Genomic DNA, 24,806 nt, shown 5'->3' on the forward strand with positions numbered 1-24,806 from the left:
GGGGGGATGAAGCACATGGGGCGAAGTATTGTAGACTTCTGAATTGTAGATAACGAACACTCTTTTCTTCCCCTGCATGGGGTAGTGAGGTGGTTTTCAATGCAAGCAAGCATCTACATCCCCTGGAGGGCTTTATTTCACTATTTTTTTTTAATTTAAAGATTTGTTTATTCATTCATTCATTCATTCATTCGAGACACAGAGAGAGAGGCAGAGACACAGAGAGGGAGAAGCAGGCTCCTTGCAGAGAGCCCGATGTGGGACTCGATCCCAGGACTGGGATCACCCCCTGAGCCAAAGGCAGACACTCAAGGCTGAGCCACCCAGGCATCCCACCCTGGAGGGCTTTTTAAATACAGGTGCCTGGGGGCGCCTCGGTGGCTCAGTTGGTTAGGCATCTGCCTTCGGCTCACATCGTGATCCAAGGGGTCTGGGATAGAGCCCTGCCTTGGGCTCCCTGCTCAGCAGGGAGTCTGCTTCTCCCTCTGCCATTCTCCCTGCTTGTGCTTGTTCTCTATCTATCTCTCTCTCTGTGTGTCAAATAAATAAATAAAATCTTTAAAAAAAAAATCACACAGATTCCTGGAGGCCGTGCCTGGGTGGCTCCTCAGTTAAGCATCTGACTCTTGATTTCAGCTCAGGTCAAGGGTCCTGGGATCAAACCCATGCTCAGTGGGGAGTCTACCTGAGGATTCTCTCCCTCTGCCTCTCCTCTCTTTCTCTAATAAATAAATACATTTTAAAACACACACACACACACACACACACACACACACACACACACGCCTAGGCCCCTTCCCTAGAGTTTCTGATTCAATGGGTATGGGGTTGGGCCCAAGAATTTGCTTCTAGGATGCTGCTGCTGCTGCAGCTTTGAAGACTCCACTTTGAGAACCGGTAGGATAATGATGAAGAGCATGGACACTGGGAGCAGGCCACCAGTCTTGTAATCCCGACACTACTATTTACAAGTTGTGTGACCATGAGCCATTTACTTAACCTCTCAGTGCCTCCATTTCCTCATCTTTAAAAGGGATGATAATGATAGTATCTACTACATGGCATGGTTATGAGGAATAAATGAATAAGAACTTGAACGCACTTAGACCAGGGCCTGGTATATATAGAGTACGTGCTCTGGGCGTGTTGGATAAATAAATAAAGGAGCCAGACTCAGGATCGTGAGTATATCAGCTGGAGTCTCATTTCTCTGACATCTGCAGCTCCCAGTGGAGTTGCTGGGTCATTTTACCCATTAGTCTTCAATCCCATCTCTTGTGGCCGGGAAAGTTAATGCCCAGCTCGGTGCCGGCAGGAGGGAGGTTGCATCAACATCCATCAAAACCCTCTTCTCAAGCTACCTTAACCCTTAAAATCTCCTGAGTACACAGAACGTGGCTTGCTGAGACTGAGACAGTAGGGCAGTGTGCTTTTGGGGTTTCTCCTCCCTGTGCTGACAAAAAGAGGGGCTGCCTTTTACATCAAGCTCAGCTGCAGCCTCATGCTGAGTGCTGTCACTTGCTGAATGCTTCCTCTGGGCCTAGAATTTACTTGTTTTACACACATGGTTTTATTTAACTCTCAAAATGTTACTATTAGGCAATAAGTATTATCCCTGTTTTACTACTGCCAGGGTTCCGAAAAGTTAAATTGTCTTGACCAAAGAAACATAGCTGTCAGGTGATAAATTCAAAACTAAAAGCAGATGTGTCTGACTTCCATAATTTGTTATCCTAACGTTCTACTGCTATATGCCACCTCCCTAGCTTTATTTATATGAATATTTACATAAAGGTTGAGGCTGAGTCCCCAGATACCCAGCAGTGGCAGCTTCTCCCCCATAGGTAAGCTCCCCAGAATGGGAACTGCCTGTGTCAGGGGTTTGCTTTCCTAAAAGCTGTGATAGGACTCACAGAACGTATTTCTTTTGGAAATGCAACGACTTGCCTTCCATTGCTTGGTTATTCTCTGTGGCCTAACTTCTGGGTGCGATTGTGTCCATGTTGCCAAAGGTGAGTTTTTCTCTGAATTTAGATAGTGACCTAGTACCGTAACACTTCTGATCGGGAATAGTGCTCCCAACATGATGGTCAGGAGAGCATCCAGAGGCTATACTGAGAATGTGAAGGGAGGAAAAATGATAGGCTAACGAAACTTTCCTTTTTTTTCCCTTAGTGTTCCTTTCTGCCAAAATTCTCCATTCATATAGAAACCAAGTATGAAGACAATAAAGGAAGCAACGACCGCGTGAGTAGCACCCCCGTTCTGTGCTGTGCCCTCATCTCCCCACCCTGGAGCTCTGAGAGCCGCAGCACTTTTCATAGCTGCTGGGGTGACCAGGGCCAGCTGCAGGATCGTGCCTGGGATCTCAGAGAAGCTCTGGCATTTGCTCTCTGGAGCCATTTCCCTGGGATTTCTCTCTGGAATTTCTTTGTTGTCTGGCCTTTCTTCCCATCATTATGTCCTTTCGCCTCTGTGCGAAATCTCTGTGATCTGGAATGATTGTCATTGATGTTTGAGGGGGATGACGGGGACGTTATGCTCCAGGATCTGGTTTCTGATTATTGGATTGGGCATACATCTTCTCAGTGACTGTGGACATTTATGTAGAAAAATGAATACAACCAAATATATGTGTGCATACTGTATATATTTTCTAGACTATGCTTATGTTCACCTATATACACAAATATGCACATATCCCACATTAAAATCAGTCCCCCTGGCCAAAGGGGACAATCTGACTCTTACTAGTTTTCAGACCCATACTTTATTTATTTTTTATTTATTTATTTTTAGACCCATACTTCAGTATTAGTATTGCTGAGATCCATCTTCTGACCTGCTTTTACCCCCAGCCTCTTTCCACTGGGGCAATGTCATTTTGAATCCGTTCCCGTTAGGAGTGGATGTTTTGACCAATCAAGAGCCTCACCCTGAGATTGGGCTCTGGGTTCCATTGGGACCTACTGAGGGAAGAGCCTGGATCTAGAAGCTGCAGAGCTTTACTTGCTTTACTTATTAATTTCGACTTCACTTACAATGTTGTGCATTTGTGAAGAATGATGAAGATTGAGACTGTGTCAAAATGGTCAAGAGAGCATTTCTTGACAAGATGACCCCTTTTGGGGCCTTCATGGAGCCAAGGGAATGCAAAGCAGGATGCAGGGTGTTGTGGGGGTGCCTAACTGCCATGAGGCAAGGTCTAAGGACTCACAAACATCATCAACTTGAAATCCTTTTTTCAGGTGAGAACAGTCCCTGAGAAGAACTAAGAAACCCTTTAGAAAGTGTTAGCCAGGCCTAACTAACACTATGGTTCTTTGTGTCAACATCTTCTAGAAGTCTTTTCTAAAGATTTAGATCTAGAAGGTACAGGTGTCTTTGTGGGGAAGACAGGTTGTCCCTTTCAAGGTGGAGTCTGCCTGGACAGAGCTAGAGTGGTTCCCAAGGGGCATCATTCAACTATATTTCACACCAGCTTGGAGTGGGAGGACACTCATTCCTTCACCTGGTATTCAGCAACGGCATATCAAGCACCTTCTCTTCTGAGTATGAGTATGTATGAGTTGCATGCATGGTATTAAAAATACAGACTCATTTCTCAAACTTTAGGTACTCATAGCTTAGCTGGAGGAAAAACCAACATAATAAATGAAAACATAATCACAATCATGGGCTTCCCTTCCTTCAGTGTAGAGATGCCACTGCTAAACCCTCAGAGTTGGAAAGAGCTTAAAAAGCAGCATTCATTCATGACCCCTTACAGTAGACCCCTTCCCCTTCGCTGTTGGGGGTACATTCCAAGACCTCCAGTGAATGCCTGACACTGCAGACAATACCAAACCGCATATATACCTGTTTTTTCCTATATGTACATACCTATTATAAATTTTAATTTATAAATGAGGCTCAAATAAGAGATTTTTTTTTTAAGATTTTATTTACTCATGAGACAGAAAGATAGAGAGAGGCAGAGACACAAGCAGAGGGAGAACCAGGCTCCATGCAGGAAGCCCGACTTGGGACTCGATCCCGGGTCTCCGGGCGGTGCTAAACCGCTGAGCCACCCGGGCTGCCCCAAATAAGAGATTAACAGCAACAATCAAGCAGAACAATCATAACAATATTCTGTAGTAAAAATTATATGCATGTGATCTCTCTCACTCTCTCGAAATATCTTACTGTATTCACCTTTCTTGTGATGATGTGAGATGATAAAATGCCTACGTGATGAGATGAAGTGTGGTAAATGATGTAAACTTAGTGACGTACCATTGGGCTGCTAGTGACCTTTTGACTTAAGGTCAGAAGGAGGTTCATCCGCTTCCTGACCACAGTTGACCACATGTAACTCAATCTGTGGAAAGCAACGTGTGGATAAGAGAATATTACTTTATTTTCAGGGACTGACTTGGCTTGTACCTGGTCACTTCAGCTTCTTGAACTAAGCTAAAAAGCCTGGAGTTAGTTTATCAAGGATTGGGAAACTACTTTTTTTTTTGTAAATAAAGTTTCATTGGAACATAACCACACTTGTTTGTATATTATCTAGGCTGCCTTCATACTACAACAGCAGAGTTGTGTATTTGCAACAGAGCTCATCTGGCCCATAAAACCTAAACTATTTACTCTCTGAAAAAAGTTTGCTAACCCCTTATTGGAGAGACTCAAATCAGAACACTGCCCACCAGATCTCAGATTTTGACCCACTGGATACATCTCACCAGTTGTCCCCACCGAATGCCTTCTCCAGAATTCCTAGAGGTTTCAAGAGGAGAGAAGGCAAATAGCTGGGGTACTCTCCCCAGGAAGTTCAGGATCCTCTGGTGGTTAGTGTCCTTTGATGGTAATTTGATGGTTGGTAATCTCAAGGGAAGAGTTTAGGACCATATCCTTGTCAACAGCCTGATATAAGAGGTGCTTTAATGGCCAACCACATCAAAACCTCAATGTCTAAAATAATGTCACATCATACTTAAACTTGAACCCTTGTAAAATAATTAGTACTTGGGAAATGCAAAAGAGCACCCCCCCAAAAAAAAGGAAAAACCAATAGTTTTTCTATAATTCAGAGTTTACTGCTGATAGTACTTCATGTTCATGTACTAGATCATAACAAATCTATTTTTTAGCCAATTCCCCCCAAATTGAATCACACAGTATGCTGTTTTTGACATGTCAAAGTATCCTTCCCTGTATGACTTTTAAATGGCTGCACTGTATTCCATACTTACATATACTTCTTTAAACAATTGTTGGACACATGGTATTGAAATGGGCTTGACCCTTTTGACGTTCTGATTTAGCTGAGGACTGTCAGGAAAAGCCTGATACAGAACAGATGTGCCTGAACTGCGTTAACCAGCACAATCGGAAAACATGGCACGGGGAATGTTTTCAAATGTCTTCTAGCCTTTATAAACACAGGTCCTTGCTTTCTCGTCTCTGTGGTTCTGTCCTCATGAGTAGGTAAAACCTGCTCCATTTGTCGAGGTGTGAGGGGATGTACCAGCCCACCATGGTCTTTAGAGGTTGTTAGGACCAGCGTGACCTTCTGGTTTATTCTCTCTGTGCAATTCAACTAGTCAAGAAAAATGTGCATGGTTGTCATTTTATTATCTCATAGCCCTTTGTGGCAGGTGCTAAGTTCCTTTCACTACTCCTGTAGGACCTTAAAATCCCAGGTTAGCCACCTGAAAGTCAGGACCCATGTTTGGGATTAGCATTCTCTGTCTATGCTGAGACTTAGTCCAGCCCCACAAGAGAAGTGCTGAGCCCCTGGGCACTTGTATGCAGTGCTTGTCAACACAATTTGCTTCCTCTGGGAGAAATGCCAGCTACTGTCCCCTGTATTGCCTCCTTCTCCCCAGCTTGCTGACTCTGAGACTGCCCGTGGGGGCCCGCACCCTATCTCTCTGTCATGGCACCCAATTTGTCCAAGTTCCCATGCTAGCCCCTGCCTGGCTCCACTCCATGGATCCCCAGGTCTTGCTTCAGAGGCCACTGGGCCAGACGGACCAGCCCTGGCTTGATTAGACTTCTTTGCCAATTTGCCTTCCTCCAATTTCCATATTCAACAGCAGCTGTTGGATCACCCAGCTGCTTCAAGGTTGGGCCTGGGGAGACAGAAAAGGAAAACCTCATTGGTTTTCATTCACATGTCTTATGCTTCAAAATCAGAACATGGCAAATATATATTTATTGTAATAATACTCACTTTAATTATTAAAAGATAGCTTTATCCAGGAGTTCAGCACCAGAGCCTTAAGCAGATGGCATGTGCCGGCATGCTCTTTTTCTGTCCAGGGAGTAGTGTAGAGTTGTCGGTGGGAGGCAGAGTTGCTAGAGAAAATAGTGCAGTAGTGGGTATTTCTCTGGTCTCTCTGCTTTGCCAAATTATTTAATAAACTCAGCTTATTTCTTTGCATTTTCTGGGTGTATCGTCTTATCATTCAGCTAGCATCCTTCATACTGTTATCTGCACCCTGTTTCTTCCCCTACCTGCCAAAAACTTAATGAAATTTGATGACGGACGATAAGAAGCAATAATTAAATTGAAAGACGCTAGTGATAATCATATTGATTAGTGATTGAATAGAGTACATGTTGTTATCCCATTATCAATTACCATACAAGTAATTTTTTTTACATGACCCAATATCTAGTTAAAAAAAAAAAGTAGTGGGATGACTAGCTATAAATATCTTCTTGTTAAATAAAACTCATATATTTATGATTGTGAAAACCTGTGAGTTGTGATTACAGCAACCAGGACACAGTGGGAAGGTTGTCTTAAATCGAAGCCCATTTATTCTATGCACATAATAATGAGAATTATTTAGGTTTTAATTAGTGCTGGGAGGATGGCACCAGGCCAAAGTAGGGTTCTGTTGTTTGTCCAAGGCCATGATTCTAGATCTGGGAGAGAAGGTGCTTCATACATGTGTGACAGCTGCTGCTGGGTTACTGTGGCTCAGTGGGGTTAAAGGGAGCGACTTGCCTTTATTTCCTCTTCCAAACAAAGTCAGTACCATTGAGAGCAGTGGCTCTCAACCTTGGCTGCACATTGGACTTAAACCTGAGAGATTTTCACAACCGCTCATAGCTGAGTTCCATCCTCTGAGATTCTGATTTAATTGGTCCTGGGTGCAGACTGGTCTAAATCAGCCAGCCAGAACATAAGAAGACTAGAACGTTTTGCTTCTAAGAATGCCAAATTCTCCAATTAGGAGTCTGCAATTTTAGAGAGTCCATCCTCCAGTTAATGGAGGGGAGAGGCAACCCAGTGCCCATTCGAGAATTGAGACCAATGGTTCTCAATGGTGGCCACATAGTGAAGTCACCTAGGAGGCCTTTAGCCCTCACTGATGCCACTGTCTCATCCCCCAGGGTTTTTTTTTTCCCCCAGGGTTCTGATTTCATTTGTCAGGGGTCGGGTCCAAGCATTGGGATTTGTAAAGCTCCCTGGGGTGAAATTAGGGGTGTCCAGGCTGAGAAGTTTAGATTTTATTTATTTATTTTTTTAATATTTTATTCACTTATTCATGAGAGACATAGGCAGAGGGAGAAGCAGGCACCCGATGCAGAACTCAATCCCAGGACCCCGGGATCACGGCCTGAGCCAAAGGCAGATGTTCAATCACTGAGCCACCCAGATGCCTGAGAAGTTTAGATTTTAAAGGAAATATAAATGCTGTTTAAAAGCAACTGTGAACACTTAGGAAATCAGGGTCTCCCAATTCTTCACTTCTTCATACCCCTCGAAACAGAATAGTTTACAAAAAGCATGTTTATATAACCACCAGCACCACCTACACACACAATAAGAGGGCCTTAGGGCACCGTATTTATTCTTGTTTGGCCATTATTCCTCAGCAACAAAACTCCTCTTATTGGATGGAAAGAATGTCCAGCTTAGTTCTTGGAAGTATGATTTTGTGTCCTTCACAGAGCTCTCCTTGGAGGTTCCCTAAAAGTGGTATATGGATCTCTTTAGTTTCTAGTTCAGCTCTGTTGTAATCAAAGAACACGAAGTCATTCTTTGGGAAACAAAAAGATCAGTATTGAGGTCCCAGCTACGTGATCTTAGGCAGTGATTTCTTTATCAAAAAAGTAGAGAAAATTATGCTTGCATAATAGCACGGAGGATTCAGACAGGTTAATTTACCTAGAAACACTTCATAAACTGTAACATGCTATGACAATATTAGGTGCTTCTGTTACGGTCATACCTTGGAATTAACTGTGTTGACGATTTCTTAACGAGACTCTGCTTTTGTCTGAATTGCCAATAAGCCATTTCTTGTTCAACAAATGTTGAGTACTAATGTGCCAGGCATTTTAAGAATCATTGAGGATCCAGCAATTAGACAGACAAAGCGTCCACTACTCCTGGAGTGGGGGAAAGCTGATAATTAGCAAGTAAACAACTTCAGCTGTAGTAAATGCAAAGAAGGCATGAAGTAGGGTGGAGGGGGCGCTGGGCTTGAAGCCAAGTGGTCAAAAATTGCCTCTCAGAAGAGGTGACAGGTCCAGGGCAGATGTGAGCCTGGAAGGAGCCAAACATCTGTAGGGGTGTCTAGGAAAGGAGATTGTTAGGGACTAAATTGCATCCTCCTAGAATCCCATATGTTGAAGTACCTCAGAATGTCACTGTATTTGAAGCTAAGGCTCTGAGGAGGTAATTAAGTTAAATGAGGCCATTGGGGTGGGCCTTGGACACACAAACTAAGAGCCAGTAAGCCCAGAGGAAAGATGAGGGCAGAAGACCATGTGAAAACACAGTAAAAAGATGGCCACCTCCATGCCAAGGGGAAACGCCTCAGAACAAACTAAACTGCCAACACCTTGATTGTGGACTTTTAGCCTCTAGACTGTGAGAAAATAGGATTATGTTGTTTAAGCCATTCAATCTGTGGTATTTGGTTATGGCAGCCCTAGCAAGCTAATACAGGGACAATAAACATCAAGGTCCCAGCTCCTGACATGGCCTGGCACATTCCAGAAGACCAGTGGCCAGAGGATTAGATAGTAGGAAATGAGCTGTTTTTGTTTTTTTTTTAAGTATCAGGGGCGCCTGGCTGGCTCAGTAGGAAGAGCTTGTGACTCTTGATCTTGGGGTCATGAGTTCGAGCCTTACGTTGGGATTACTTAAATAAATAAACTTAAAAAAATAAAGTATTTGAAGCGAGATTACGTAAGATCTATGAGCCCATGGCAAAGAGTTTGGATTTGAGTACAGTGGGAAGTTATGCAAGGATTTTAAACAAAGGCAAAATACGATATTTATGGGGTTTTAAAATAAACTTTTTGGTTTGGAATATCTTAAATTTACACTAAAGTTGCAAAGATAGTACAGGGAGTTCACATATACCCTTTACCCAGCTTCCCCTAGCATTAACATCTTATAAAACCCTGTTACATTTCTCAAAACCCACGGACTTGGTTCAGATTTCACCAGATTTTCCCACCAATGTCCTTTCGCTGTTCTAGAATCCAGTTTAAAAGACCATGTTGCTTTACGTCATTTCTGTTTTTAAATGTTTGCTCTGGCCATTCTATGGAGTATAGGTGGTAAGAGAGCAAGACTGGAAGCTGGGAGTTCAGTTGGCAGTGATTGCAATAATCCAGACCAACGATAATAATGGTAGCTTGGGCTGGAGAGATGACAGTGGGTAAAGAGAGCAAGGATAGATGTATTTTGGAAACAGACTCACTTTCCGTTGGACTTGATGCACTAGAGGGGGGCAAAATAAGTATAATCTCAGGATATCCAGCTTTATCTACCAACCCTGATTGGCATAGTGAGGAACAGTGAAGGGAATCAAGAGGTCCACTTGAGACACAATCAGTTTGAGGTGCCATTGAGACTTACCAGTGGAAACAGCAAGTAAGGAGTTGGATGTATGAATCTGGAGTTCAGAAAGAGGTGTAGGTCATGATTCAGAGAAAGAAATGAGGCAGGTTATCTAGGGAGAGAAATGACAGCAAAAAGAAAGTTCTGGTGCTCCGGGATGGAGAGCACCCTGATCCTGAGAAGGATCTTCCCTTCCCATGGCTTTCAAGTCCAGCTTCTGATTATTATCTTTTCTAAGACTCATTTCCCAGGCAGTTGGGTGGCTTGATCGGTGGAGCAAGCAACTCTTGATCTTGGGATTGTGAGTTTGATCCTCACATTGGGGAGGGGAAATCTAGTTTCTTCTCCTGGGCGGGTGCCTTCTTTGGATGAATTGAGTAAACATTTCAATCCTTTGACTTTGCCTAAGTTGCATTGCATGGGAAAGTTAGCCAGAAAAATTCTCCTCATGGCCACATCTTACATTGAAAGTTACCAACTGACAGAGAGGAAATTTTATCATAAGAACTCTGCTTATGGGGATCCCTGGGTGGCGCAGCGGTTTGGCGCCTGCCTTTGGCCCAGGGCGCGATCCTGGAGACCCGGGATTGAATCCCACGTCGGGCTCCCGGTGCATGGAGCCTGCTTCTCCCTCTGCCTGTGTCTCTGCCTCTCTCTCTCTCTGTGACTATCATAAATAAATAAAAATTTAAAAAAAAAATTAAAAAAAAAAAAGAACTCTGCTTATGGAGGAGTTCTATTATAATAGTCATCATGAAGTTTGTTTCATTATTAGTATTACTTTTGTATCTTTAACATTAAGAGGGCAACGTGGATGGATTTATTTACAGATTTCAAAGTTTGCTAAAATTAATTTGTAAAGTAGGGTGGCTGTGAGAACTGTAGAATCCCTATTTACAGGTCTCTGAAGCTGATTATCTTTTCCTCAAATGGCTTCTCATTGAGGTTTATAGAAAGAAAAAAGCATTTGCTTTATTTTTAGATGTGATCTCTGATGTCTTCAACTTTTATGGTTCTGTTTTTAACCTTATATTATTATAACCAGCCACCTACAAAATCTGCAATTTTCTCTAATAAATCAGTACATGCTAAAAAGAAGGTTGCACAAAACACCCCCATTTGCTATTTTGAAGGATTATTATCCACTTTGGTTCATGAAGTGGAAAGTCAATGTCCTTGCTCCCTCGGTGTCTAATAGTATCATTTTGAGGACAATGGGAAACAGATCATGTTTGATTCCTTAAGATGGTGCCTTTGCTATTTGTGGTATAATTTGTGATCTGAGAGCTGGATGTAAGAGACATGTGAGCAAAAGCAGCATCTATGCAACAGCTTTCTGATTCTCAAGTTATATAGTCAGAATGCAGGCTATATTAATAGATATAGCGTAAAACAGTATTTGCTTTTTATCTGGGCTTGATTCGTTGATGCTGTGGTAAATCCAGAAAGGCTTGGCTGTTAGTAGTAAGGATTAGGAAGACCATTAACCAAACCAAACTGGTGAGAAGCAGCATCATCAAAGGGACAAGGCTGAATCATGGTTGGGAAACCAGAAATCAGGGCTAGGAATGCAATGCCAACTATCAAGGTGTAGGTGACCATTTTACAGCTATTACAGTAATAATTGGCTCAAGCAAGAGTCATCAATGGATGCTAAAACCATTGGATGAAACAGTATTGGGGAACAGGAATTCACATTATCTCAAAGAATCACCCCAGAAATTATGTATTAATTGCAAACAGTAGAAAAATCTAGTGGATACCATCAAGGAGGCAAATTTTGCACCACCAGGAACAGGACACACTGATGTAATGTGCCTCCCATTGTGACACACGGAGAACACAACATCCTGGTGGATTATCCTTGCCAAAAGTTTTTAACCTGAATCAATCAGAAGAAAACAATCAGACAAATCCAAATTGAAAGACGTTCTACAAAACAACTAGCCAAAACTTTTTAAAGGAACATGTCATGAACTTAGGGAACTGCCCTAGATTTAAGACTAAAGTATAATTCAACTACTAAATTTAAAGCCCAAAAATAAATAAATAAATAAATAAATAAATAAATAAATAAATAAATAAATTTAAAGCCCACATCACTGATTAGATTCTGAATTAAGGGGGATGGGCCAGTGCAGAGGACAAGACATTGGGACATTTGGGAAAAAAGTTTTTTTTCATTTGGGAAAATTTAAATCTGGACCTATATATTAGGTAATAATATGGTACAGTATTAAGGTAATATTAAATTTCTTGCCTGTGATCTTTACATTATGTATCTTTGTTCCTGGGAGATATATGCTGACATATTTAAGAATGAAGTATCATGCAATGTATCTTACTCTCACACGGCATAGCCAAAAACAAAATTTTATTTTTATATGTAGGTTTTTTTCTTTAAAAAAGGCTTATAGGGCAGCCCCTGTGGCTTAGCAGTTTAGCGCTGCCTTCAGCCCAGAGTGTGACGTCAGGTTCCCAGCATGGAGCCTGCTTCTCCCTGCTTCTCCCTCTGTGTCTCTGCCTCTCTCTCTCTTTCTCTTTCTCTCTCTCTCTCTCTCTCTGCCTCTCATGAATAAATAAATAAAATCTTGATAAAAATTAATTAATTTAAAAGGCTTATAAAAATTGAGGAACTATGCACCTGTTGCAATGAGATGTCAAATAACTTACTCAAGGTTACACAACAAATCTATTGTTTTTCTTTTTTTTGTAGCCATGAAGCAGAAGGTTTTAGTCCTCTTTCCAGTGATATCCTTTTTTTTTTTTTTTTAGGTTTAAAAAAATTTTTTTTTATTTTTTGAGAGAGTGAGAGCATGAGCAGGGGGAGGTGCTGGGGGACAAGCAGACCCCCTGCTAAGCAAGAAGCCCTAGGTGGGGCTCAATCCCAGGACTCTGGGAATTATGACTTGAGCTGAAGGCAGACAGTTAACTGGCTGAGTCACCCAGGCACCCCATTTTCCAGTGATATCCTGATTTTGTTAATGAAACAGGAAAAAATTTAGTGTAATCATAACTATTATAAGCATTAACATTGATTCTGTTCACTTAAAAGATGTTTATGAATTAAAGATCTTTTTTTTTTTTAATTTTTATTTATTCATGATAGGCACACAGTGAGAGAGAGAGAGGCAGAGACACAGGCAGAGGGAGAAGCAGGCTCCATGCACCGGGAGCCCGACGTGGGATTCGATCCTGGATCTCCAGGATCCCGCCCTGGGCCAAAGGCAGGCGCCAAACCGCTGTGCCACCCAGGGATCCCTAAAGATCTTTTTGAATTGCAGAAACCCTGGGTTCCTTCTGAGTAATTTCACACTATGTATGGGATGTCTCCTGAAGTTTTGAAAAGGCAGATGGTGATGATGGAGACTAGCCTTCTAAGTGTGCCCTTCTGCTAAGGGTTAGAGCCCAGGCTATGTGCCTCTCTGGATGTTTGTATACTACCATATTTGTGCCTCTCTCCCTACAGTACTTGTCAGGCTACATAGTAATTGCTCATGTAATCATCTCTCTCACCAAATGCATTTACAGCTGTATGAGGTCAAATACCATGGTTAATACCAACACAGCTTTAAGGAACAATTTAACTTTTATAGACTAAAAAACACATAACAAAGGCCTGAATAAATGATAAATACTCCATGTTCCTGGATGGGAAAACTAAATACAATAAATAATTAGCCATTTTTAAATTCTTTTCCAAATTAAATGTAATTCCATTCAAAATCCCAACAGGATTGTCATAAATTGATTATAAAACTAAAATGAGGAATAAAAGTCCAAAATAGCCAGAAGAAATTTCAAACAATGAACAAGTTGAGGAGAGGCACATGGGTGGCTCAGTCAGTTAAGCATCTGACTCTTGATTTCAGCTCAGGTCATAATCTCAGGGTCATGAGATTGAGCCCCACCTCTGCACACTGGGCATGGAGCCTTCTTAAGATTCTCTCTCTCCCTTTCTCTCTACCCTTCCAATCCCCAACACACTAGCGCTTTCTCTTTCTAAAAAAAAAAAAAAGAGAGAGAGAGAAAGAAAAAGAACAAGGAGAAGAAATTCATCCCACCAGATAACAAAACCGTATTACAAGAGTAGTGGTGTTGGCATAAAGACAGAAGTAGGGGGGCACTTGATGGGATGAGCACTGGGTGTTATTCTTTATGTTGGCAAATTGAATACCAATAAAAAATAAATTAAAAAAAAAGAAGTAGATCTAAGCTGATAATGGGAGTTTGATACATGGTAGATAAAGCATCTCAAATGAATAGGGAGAAAGGACATTGGATGATTTTCTCAGAAAATAACTTTTGAGTCAACTGACATTTCAAATGGAGAAATAAAGTATTAGATCCCTACCTTACTCCGTATTAAAAATAAGCTCCCGAAGAAGGAGTTTAGAAACCTAAGTGTGGTAACCATTAAAGTCATTTAAGTATATTTTGCTTATGGATACTTTTACATATTGTATGAAATATGAATTTTGTCAAAATAGGGACTAAGTTCATAAGAAATTTACAATAACTGCCAGCCTGGAGTAGAGGAGGAAGGGATTTTAACTTTAAATGCAACAATTTCTTTAAAAAAGAAAGAAAAAGAAGGGGCAGAATGAGAATCAAATGTGACAAAATGTTTACATGTGTTCATTTTGAGTGGTGGGTAGTAGCTGTTTGTCACATGATCCTCTGCATCTTTCTGGATGTTGAGTATCTTGAGTTTTGAAAAAAAAAATATTCATCCAACTCTTCTGTCCCACGAAACTCAAACCTCTCCTGTTTTCTGTGATCCATTTTCAGTTCCTGTCACTTTGCAGTTGTTTCCCAAATGTTTGGCTTTCTCCCCCCACATAAGAAACCTAATTATGGGAAAACAGTGCACTACACTTAAAAATAAGGCACACCATTCCTGTTTATTTACCTAGAATTTTGTGTTTATGTTTGTTGAGCCCAGTTGTTGGCACCTCAGTGAATGGATTACTTACAACAGATGGTGGCCAACCAGCTTTGGGTCTTGGAGCATCAAGGATGAGGACACTCTAGGAATCTGCCCAAAGCTAGCAGCTGACCAGTCCCACGTAGCAGGATGATGTACTAGATTCAGAGAACTCACCTTGAACCAACAGGGTGTAGAGCAGGGCTCAGACACTCAATGATAATGGGTCTTCGATGTTCTGAATCCTCAGCTGTTAAAAGGGGAACATGATACCCACTTCAGGAGGTTATTGGGAGGATTTGATGAGAGGCTGCATGTCAGATACTTCATAAACAGTGGTTCTTATTTCCTATTTTACTTCAGCTACGTATGCTTCATGAAAACCACTTCAGAGTTAGACTCCCAGAGATCTGCAGGCAGAGAAGTTGAGTTCTTTCAGAGGAAAGGTGCGGTGTTCTCATATTTTCAATGTCTGCAGTCTCTTCTCCTTTTCCACTATCCAGAAGCGGGTTCCTGACACATAAGCTGAAAAAACACACGTCCCTGGGAGATTTTAAGTTCACTTTTCCAAGATGGAGGAGGGAGTGATCACAAACTGGAGCCCTCAACCCTCTGTCTCAGGGCCTTCTGGCTGGAAGTTGGGAATTCTGGTTTCGGGACCAGTCCTAACCTTGGTTCTTCCTCACCCATAGGGAATCTTGATGGGCATATCTGGGCTCTCAGAGGTGACAGATGCCAGTCCCATTGTTCCCAAATGGTCATTGGCAGGATGGAGGCAGAATGATGGAGGGATGCAGACTGTGGGCACTGAAGTCAGACCATTTGGGTTTGACTCCTGGGTCAGCTGCTTAGCTGGTTAAGGCATTTTACTTCACCTCAGTGTGACCCATAAACAAGTTTAACAATAGTTCCTACTCAGGGCAGCCTGGGTGGCTCAGCGGTTTGGTGCTGCCTTCAGCCCAAGTCGTGATCCTGGAGACCCGGGATCGAGTCCCATGTCGGGCTCCCTGCATGGAGCCTGCTTCTCCCTCTGCCTGTGTCTCTGCCTCTCTCTGTATGTCTCTCATGAATAAATAAATAAAATCTTAAAAAAAAAATAGTTCCTACTCATTGGGTACAGGTGAAGGTTAATTGTGTTAGTCATAAAAAGTACTGAGAGTAGTGCTTGGTACACATAGTAGGTTCTCAACAAGTTAGCTGTAACTGGCATTTCCATATCTCATCAAGTCTACGGTTGCCATTGATTTTTACTTTTTAACAACCCTAAAAACAAAACGTGTATTGGAGTTGATGGCATTGTGCAATTATAAATGGTAGCTTTTGTGTGTGTGTGTGTGTGTGTGTGTGTGTGTGTGCTGTAACTGGTAATGTCTTCAAATCAGTGTGAATTCAGCGTGAGCCCTCCTCCTGTACAGGATGTCGAGATGTCTGAATAGTGAATTTAAGCACTGAATAATGTCTGCATGGGAAGTGTGAACATTGAACTGAATTCTGCCAAAGAGAAGTCATTGATTAATAAGCTATTCAGTTGTTCAGCCTGGAAGGTGGTGTGTTAACTTTTTCCAGGGCACTGCCTGGCTTCCTAGTGAAGCGAATGACTTGATAGAGCTCTGAAAAAGGAACAGGTGAATCTTCTCCACTCACGGGTTCAGAGCCATCATCTTTGTAAAATGGATTTCTCTCTAAAATCCCTGGATGTCATCTTGCTGATAAATACCTGCAAGGGGAAAGTCTCTGCGAGAATTTTAGTCTTTTTTTTTTTTTTTAAATGGGGCAAGGGGATGATAGGGGGTGACCTTATGGAAAAGAAGTTAATGATTTCCAGTAGTCACAGCTAAAAGCAATTTTTTCCCGTTGATTCACTGAGAGTGCTGCTTCCATGTACTCCTCTACTTGTACACAGACTATGTGTTTTAACCAAGCAGCAGGTCAGCTGTTGTACACCAAATTCTGTACTTGATATTCTGAGACTAATAGCAATTCTAATACTAAGCTGTTAAATCATATTTAAATCATATTTCCGCACTAATACCTATTGAAGTCCTGTTTATAGCCCATCAGACTTTACAGCCGTTTGGCACATAAACTTATTAAATATAAACTTCATGGAGCTGCATCTGAAAATCTTCCATCTTGTTCCCAGCCCTTTAAAGAGCCGGTCATAAACAAATATGCAGACCATTATGAAGAGTAATTTTAATTTTCTTTAGCTATGCCAGTTAGATTAATAAATAGACATTGAAAAGCATGAACGAAATACTGTCACAGAGTAGACACTCAGGGGTGAAACCAAATAATAGACCATTTGGTGCTGAAATGTTTTATTATCACTCATACCTAGGTTCAGAGGAAATCAGAAATCTGTCATGAGGTTAAGTTTGTTATTAACTCAAATTCACCTTGGTTGGCATGCCAAAACTACGGTGAAATATTGAAATGAAATATGAAACATATTAAGGAAGGTCCTCAGGAATGAAGGACACTGGAAAGATTGATTTTTTTCTAGTAACTTAATTTTGATTTATGTATGAAGACTTGTTTTCAACACCCAGCTAAATTTGCTTAGAACCATCTGGGTCTCTTGAAATAGATGATGTTAAACCAGATCCACCAGTTGCACACATGCTATGCCTTTGTTGAGGGTTTTTGTAACTGTTTGAAATAGAAAACAATTTTGCTTAAAAAAAATAAAAGTAGTCATGTGATACTTAGGAGTGGCTTAATCTGCTTTGGTTAAGAGTTCATGTAACTGCATATTGCTTCCTCTTCCTAAGATTTTCTCTTTGTATTTGAAAAATCTTACTGTTGTAGAAGAATCTCTCATATAGTTAAGGATAAAAATTAATTATTGACTTGATCTGGGTACAGATTTTTGGAAGTTATGGGGGTTTTTGTTAGGTTGGTTCTCCAGCTGCCCTGAAGATTGAATCTTCTGGTGCCCACTTTGTAAATTTGCACCATGGGGTGTTGAGGAACAGAACGTACACTGGGTCAAAATTATCGTTAGTACTTGTACAAACAGGGGAGTGCAATGTAGAGGACTTTTTAAACTCTATATATTTTATCTTGTTCCAAGCCAATGCCCCTCAGATAACAGGTGTTTGGTTACACTGACAAAGTCAAGAAGTGATTCTGTTGAGTGAAACCTTCAGGGACTTGAACAGGTTCCTCTTGCTGCAAAGTTGGAGTAATGTACTTGAAGAGTCCTACCTTGTCTCAAGGGCAGTCAGCACCAGCCTCAAAAGATGGAGGAGCTACAGCTGTTTTCAACAGACCTAGATTTTCCTTAATAAGTAAAGTTGGGTTATTCCCAACTGTCAAGAATGTATTCTTCTGGTTGAAAGACTGTTCCTTTTTTCCCAGAGGTGTAGTAAATTCGTATATTTGGAATATTCTTCCCCCTGGATTTTTCTTACCCCCCTTGGATCAATTTTCTAAGTGATAAGGAACATTCTGAACCAAATAATTGTTAAAGCCACCTATATCACATTTCCTACAGTTGATAGGTGGTTAGTAAATACCAATGGTCTTCCTTGATCCCTTTGTCTTAACTTCCCAGTGGGAATCTGGGGAGTCCTTTTTTTGCACTGAAAGGAGGTTAATTCATTGCACGAGAAACTGTGTTGAGCATCTATTTAGTACCAGGAATTGGCAGTTTGGGGAGGCAGATCCTGTCATTGCAGCGTAATGTGCTATAAAGAACACAGGAGGGAGGGGATCCCTGGGTGGCTCAGCAGTTTGGCGCCTGCCTTCGGCCCAGGGCGTGATCCTGGAGACCTGGGATCGAGTCCCACATCGGGCTCCCTGCATGGAGTCTGCTTCTCCCTCTGCTGTGTCTCTGCCTCTCTCTGTGTGTCTCTCATGAATAAACCAATAAAATCAAAAACAAAAACAAAAAACAAACAAACACAGGAGGGAGAATGGGACTAGAAAGAAAGGATTGAATGCAGGGAGAGGCTAGTTGAGAAAACAGATTTGTGGTAGATCAGATGGGAAAGAACACAGGCCAAATCTTAACGAAAGCAGCAACAGCAGAAATAAGACCAGAGGGAATTAGGAAGATGGAGAAGCATGGGTGCTGAGTTAAATTTGGGAATGGGATGGGAAGACTGGCTCAGAGGCCTGAGATAATTCAGGTTTTTGCCTTGGATAGGTGGTAGTGCCACAGGGAGGTGGCAGGATTTAACACCAAGTGGTCTGGTTACCCTCTACTGCTTCCCTGAGGAGGACAGAGAGAAGCAGAAGTAAGTCCAGACCTCATCACATTGTCATGAAACTCCAGAGTATCAGAGGTTTTTAAAAAGCCATTAAAAGCTGCTTCAGAGGGAAGACAGATCACACAGAAAAGGATCGCCATAACCCTGATCATGGACTTCTGGTTAGCAACTATAGATGAGAAGTGAATGAAGGGCTATATTTAATAAGTGGACCCAGGGAAAGGCATGGAATACAAAACACGAATGTGGGCTCATTGACTGATAAAATGTTGAAAACTCACCCTTGCCTGTGAAATACTGAGTAGAAGGAGCCAGCAGGTGAGATTTTGGAAGTAGAAGAGTCTGCTCCCAGAAGGTAGAGGGAATGGTCTTCCTGAACCTCCCAGACAGGAAGGGAAAGATGGCCAGTGAGTCAGTGGCCTCATGACTCATGACCTCTTCTTTCTAGGAATGTGAAAAGAAAAGTCATCTACAGAAAAGGAAAGACATAGAAAAAAAGGACTTAAAGAGGTTGATGAAAGTTCAAGATAACCTATATAGGAAATGATGAGGGAACCAACTCCAGAAGAGTAAGAGGATTTCTTGAAGCGTTTGGCAGCCTGGTGATTTGAGAAATTTTGAATGACTTAGCGCCACCAGCCTAAGTAATTGTGTCACTTTCCCGGCTGTGCTTTTCAGCCTGCGTCTAGGAGCAGAGGAAATGGTTGAATTGATCCAAGATCTGCTTGCAGGGTGGGTTTAGCAGGGTGTGGAAAAATCCAGTGAGTAAGTCAAGGTCCTAACGAGTCTTGAGTGTGGTGGAAGGTCTTGGGGATTGGAGAGTTAGGCCGGGTCAAGGTGGAGGTGCCTGGGAGTGAGAATGAGGGGTGAAAGTTGAGGCTGAAGAAAGAGCAACCAGCGTTCTCAGATTTCAGAAGTGGAATAATTTCCAGGAAGTTTGAGACAATGTTGGGGACTTAAAAGGAAGTGGGTAGGAAGGAGACTTAGAAGTGCAGGTCATCAGAGGATGAGCAGAAAGAGAATTAGGTGGCACCCCTGGTGGCTCAGCAGTTTAACCCCGCCTTCGGCCCAGGGCATGATCCTGGAGTCCCAGGATCGAGTCCCGCGTCAGGCTCCCTGCATGGAGCCTGCTTCTCCCTCTGCCTGTGCCTCTGCCCCTTTCTCTCTCTCTCTTTCTCTCTCTGTGTATGTGTGTGTCTTTCATGATTAAATAAATAAAATTTAAAAAAAAAAAAAAAGAGAGAGAATTAGGCTCTGGAATTGGATGGATTGTCCACATGGACACTGACATCTCAAGTTCTGTAGGCATGAATTGGAGTAAAGCAGAACCATGATTCCCTGGATCTGATTCAGTGAATTGAGGGACTCAAGTTTTCCAGATCCGTGATCTGTAAGTAACACCCTTTGACAGTGAGGCATTTGTGGCTAGGCAGCATGAGCCTGGCAGGAGGAGTGCCAGTCATTCTATAAGTGACCACTAACCTCTAGGAATTGACTCCCAAGGAGTCTTTATAATCATTTTCTAGAAATGGATTGATTAATGATTCCGCACATGCTGCGTCTTCACTACTGAGCTCTATGTTCCAAGGGAGTCCACTTCCTCTCCATGCAGGCAATCCAGTTCATTCCACACAGTGCCAAACCACAGGGGCTGTGGGGTTTGCTGCATTGCAGACCTCAAGCCACCTCTTAACCAGAGCCAGGGGGTTCATTTGTTCAATCCGAGCAGTAATCACAGAATTCAATAGTTCTCTCACACCTTTTCCCCAGGTTCCAAAGTCCAGAATCTGAGCCACTTGCTGACTTGGGTGATGAAGGCAGGGCCCCATCTAATGGCCCTTTTGCAAAGTACAGGAGGAGCAAGCAGGCTCTCCTTTGTCCCTCTTGTCAGTGGAAGGGAGGCAGAGGGGAAGAGGGTAAACCAGCTGTCCCCCGCTAGGAAGTGACTTCTTCAAGAGTGGGGAAGTAGTAGTGGTAACAGTCATATGGATGTTGGCAGGAATAGTTACTGAGCATGAGCCCAGCATCCTGCTAGCCTATCTATAGTCATGATCTTACTAAATGCTCACCACTATTATTATCCCCATTCTACAGCTAAGAACTGAGTCTTAATGAGAGCGAGTGGTCTGCCCATGATCAGAGCTAGCATCAGCCCTGGGACTTGATTCTAGGTCAGTCTGGCCTTGGATCATAAGCTCTCGTATAACTAATATGCTATATTTGGCTCTAAAAATTGAATTATATGACTGTATGTGGAATCTGCTACCTGAGTTTTTAAAGCCTGGCTGAGGGTTTAAATTTTCTAGCGAGGCAAGGGAAACAGTCCCTCCCATGTTACAGGAGCAATGTCAAAAAAAAAGAAAAGAAGAAGAAGAAGAAGCATTTTCCTCCTTCCAAGTTTTATAGGGCAGCAAATATTCCTGAAAGGAATTGTGGTTGTAATGATATCCTTTATGATCTTGTTTTTTCAAAAACTCTTTATTAGTAGGAATTTTCTCAGGGGTTTAGTGCCTTGTAAAGCATGTTGATCAACTTTAGAATAGTCAGGAAAATGGCATTCCAAACGTGTCTTCAGTTTTTATACATCCTCAAGTACGGGGGAAGGACAGCTGGGTCATCTTGAGTCTGCCTCAAGTCAGATACCTGGGGACTAGATGGGTGGTAAGTTGGTGGCACATGCCAAGCGGGATGAAGATGATCAGATCCTGAGAAAAGAAGGATCTAGGTGGAAAACACCATGAGACTGGCCCCCAGAGATCCAAAGGCAAAGGAAATAAGTTAAAAATAAAACAGGGCTAATGATAAACCTAAGGGCTCCTTGACAGGAGCAAAGTTGAAATGACAACTCTATTCCTAGAGCCCAACGTCCAAACAATTTATTTTTCCTACCTTTTGGTCCCTGTGTGCCTTTCTCAGCTGAGATCAAGTGCCAGAGGACGTCTCAAAATATCCACAGCCAAAACTACTCAGCATATCTTCCCATGTGGAAGGAAGGACAGCTCTGCAAAAGTCTTTGTCCTGAACTGTTTATGGATTTTCCACAGTCTGTGCAAGACTTTGGACACATGCCACCTGCCAACCGGCAGCTGCCACCCAGCCTGGGGATGACCTTGCCCCTGATGCAGGAGAGTCCTCATCAGATTTACTGTGACTTCCCCCTGTTTTATATACTCACCCTGACCTTTTCTTAATGGAGATTCTAGTTAAGAGAATTGTGTTAATGGCTCATGTATTTCTGTCATCCTTCTAAATGATGTGAGTGCTATGGTTGGGGTGCCTGGCTGGTTCAGTCGATAGAGCATGCAGCTCTTGATAGCAGGGGCGTGAGTTTTGAGCCCCACATTGGGTGTAGAGATTACCTAAATGATGTGAGTGGTATCTAAAGGCACTACAGTGTGTCCTTGAATTTGTTGTGGGCTGGGTCTGTGAGTCAGAATGGACAATAAAATAATAAGGAATGGGAGCACGTGGGTGACTCAGTAGTTGAGCGTCTGCTTTTGGCTCAGCTTGTCATCCTGGGTCCTGGGATCAAGTCCCACATTGGGCTCCCTGCAAGGAGCTGCCTTCTCCCTCTGCCTAGGTCTCTGTGCCTCTCTCTGTGTCTTTCTTGAATAAATAAATAAAATCTTAAAAAAGAGAGCATTGTGTTATATATTATCTCAGTTAACATTCAGCACAGCTTAAGGTGTGGCTACTCTTAGGCTCAGTTTATAGATGAGGACACTCCTCTTGAAAGATATTTAAATAAATTGCCCAAGGCCGCATAATTAACAACAGACAAGACTGAGGTCCCCAGGGTTTTAATTCTGTGTCCTTTGATCTTTCCACATTCCACTTCAGCTGCCAAGGAACAGGTCCTGTGGCCAGAGAATACCTCAGTGGGAAGCATCAGAGGTAGAAGATTCTCTGCCCTAAACTGGCTCTCTGTGAATTAATGGAACAATGAATGGGCCATGGGTGATAAATGAAAGAACTATTCAGTAGTTGGGTTGAAAAAGTCTTCAGTATGTAAACAAGTCTTACATAAGTTATGAAAAATGAGATTGAAAAAAATGAGACAGGAGAGTAAAGAGACAAAAATATTTTCTTGATCAAGCCTTGAGGGAAAAACACTCTTTTCAAATACCTAATGTGGCATTTCTCTTTAAAAAAAAAAAAAAAAGTTAAGACCAGAGCCCCATTTTTACCCCAAACCCAAATGCAGATGTCTTCCAAGAGCTGCTTAGAGAATGAAGCATCTCACAGAAAACCAGCTTTTCCAGAAAGCCCTCCAGAAGCATCCTTACAGCCCAAGCAGCCTCTACATGCAGGCCGAGGCCCTGTGCCCACACATGGGTGACCAGGCATGGAATAAGTGCCCTTTGCCTGGAAGACTGTGTGTCCATCTCAGAAGCAGATTTAAAGCTGAGCTTCATAATGGAAACGCTGACACAACCTGCTATCAGCAGCCACGATATTAAAATAGGCAGAGAGCCAACAGCAATGGCTTGGCGCCAGGGAGGAGAGATTAACATCACAACTAAGAGATTTTAGGCTCTGGGCCAGGAGAGTTGGGTCCCCTCCCCCCCTTTTCATTAAAAAATAATAAAAAGGAAGAAAAAAAGAAAGGTAGGTTCGAGAGAATTCTTGTTGAGCTACTCTCCTTCAGATTGTTCTCTTCAAATATCCAGATAAGCAGAGAAACAAACCACTGTCTACCTAACGACTTAAAATGGTCTCTGAGGTGGCCCTTCCTGCTGGTCACACTCTGTTGTCCTTGGTTGGCCCAGGTGCAGAGGGAAAAAAATGATTAGCAAGGCCCATCTTTCCACTTGGAGTTGAAGGAAATATACCACTGGAGCAAAAATTCAGCAAAAATTGCTACCTTCTTTGCCCAGTGGGGAGGTCTGAAGATGAACTGTGTGGTGGTGGTAGCCTATGGCACCTGCTGCCTGGAATGTGGCACATCGTTACAGGGCCCAGTGAGACCCCTTGCAAAGACGGCCCTTTACTGAACAGCTGTTCCCATTAGGGTGCAGCCTTCTGAGATTTCGGGAGAGGTAGACAGCCCCAGGATGCAGCAGTGCCCAGGCATGCGTTTTGCAAGAGAACATTACCGCTATCTCTGGACACTCAGCCCTAAGTGCCCAGAGCCTGAGCAGCCCGGATGGGCAGGAGGTCTTCCGTCACAAATAACCCTCAAGACTCAATGATGTGCCCAGTTTTCTCCTGTTCAGAGGTTGCCTCTGGCGTCTTAGCTGCTTTCTCCAAACCAGAAGACAATTTCTTGTGACCTTCTTTTCAACTTTTTATTTAAAAATTTTTTTCAAACCTGCAGGGCTGTTGCAAGAATGGAGTGATTCTGGATTCACCACTTGTTAACATTTTTCCACATCTGCTTTGTCTCTCTCTCTCTCTCTCTCCATAAATATTAACACTTTTTTTTTCCAGAACCCTATGAGAGTAAGTTGCAGATATCATGACCCCTTCACCCTTAAATACATAAGTGTGCGAGTCTTAAGAACAGGGACTTTCCCTGGGGCGCCTGGCTGGCTCAATGGAGCACATGACTCTTAATCTCAGGGTTGTGAGTTCAAGCCCCACGTTTGGTATAGAGATAATTGAGAAATAAAATCTCTTTTTTTTTAAGATTTTATTTATTTATTTGATAGAGCAGAAGCAGGAGGAGTGGCATGGAGAGGGAGAAGAAGCAGACTCCCCGCTGAGCAGAGAGACCCATATGGGGCTTGATCTCAGGACCCTGGGATCATGACCTGAACCGAAGGCAGACGCTTAACTCACTGAGCCACCCAGGTGCCCTAGA

At 42.5% G+C, this 24,806-nt stretch overlaps 1 protein-coding gene across 1 annotated transcript in view; it reads left to right on the top strand.

The window, feature by feature from the left end:
* PITPNC1 (phosphatidylinositol transfer protein cytoplasmic 1) overlaps positions 1 to 24,806 on the top strand; it is a 255,931-nt gene that overhangs the window by 170,239 nt on the left and 60,886 nt on the right. The window contains exon 6 of the mRNA XM_077853735.1: positions 2,176 to 2,247. Within this exon, the coding sequence (XP_077709861.1) occupies positions 2,176 to 2,247 (72 nt within the window). The remainder of the gene's footprint in view (positions 1 to 2,175; positions 2,248 to 24,806) is intronic.

Source organism: Canis aureus, chromosome 16 (genome assembly GCF_053574225.1).
Source record: "Canis aureus isolate CA01 chromosome 16, VMU_Caureus_v.1.0, whole genome shotgun sequence".
Taxonomy (NCBI): Eukaryota; Metazoa; Chordata; class Mammalia; order Carnivora; family Canidae; genus Canis; species Canis aureus.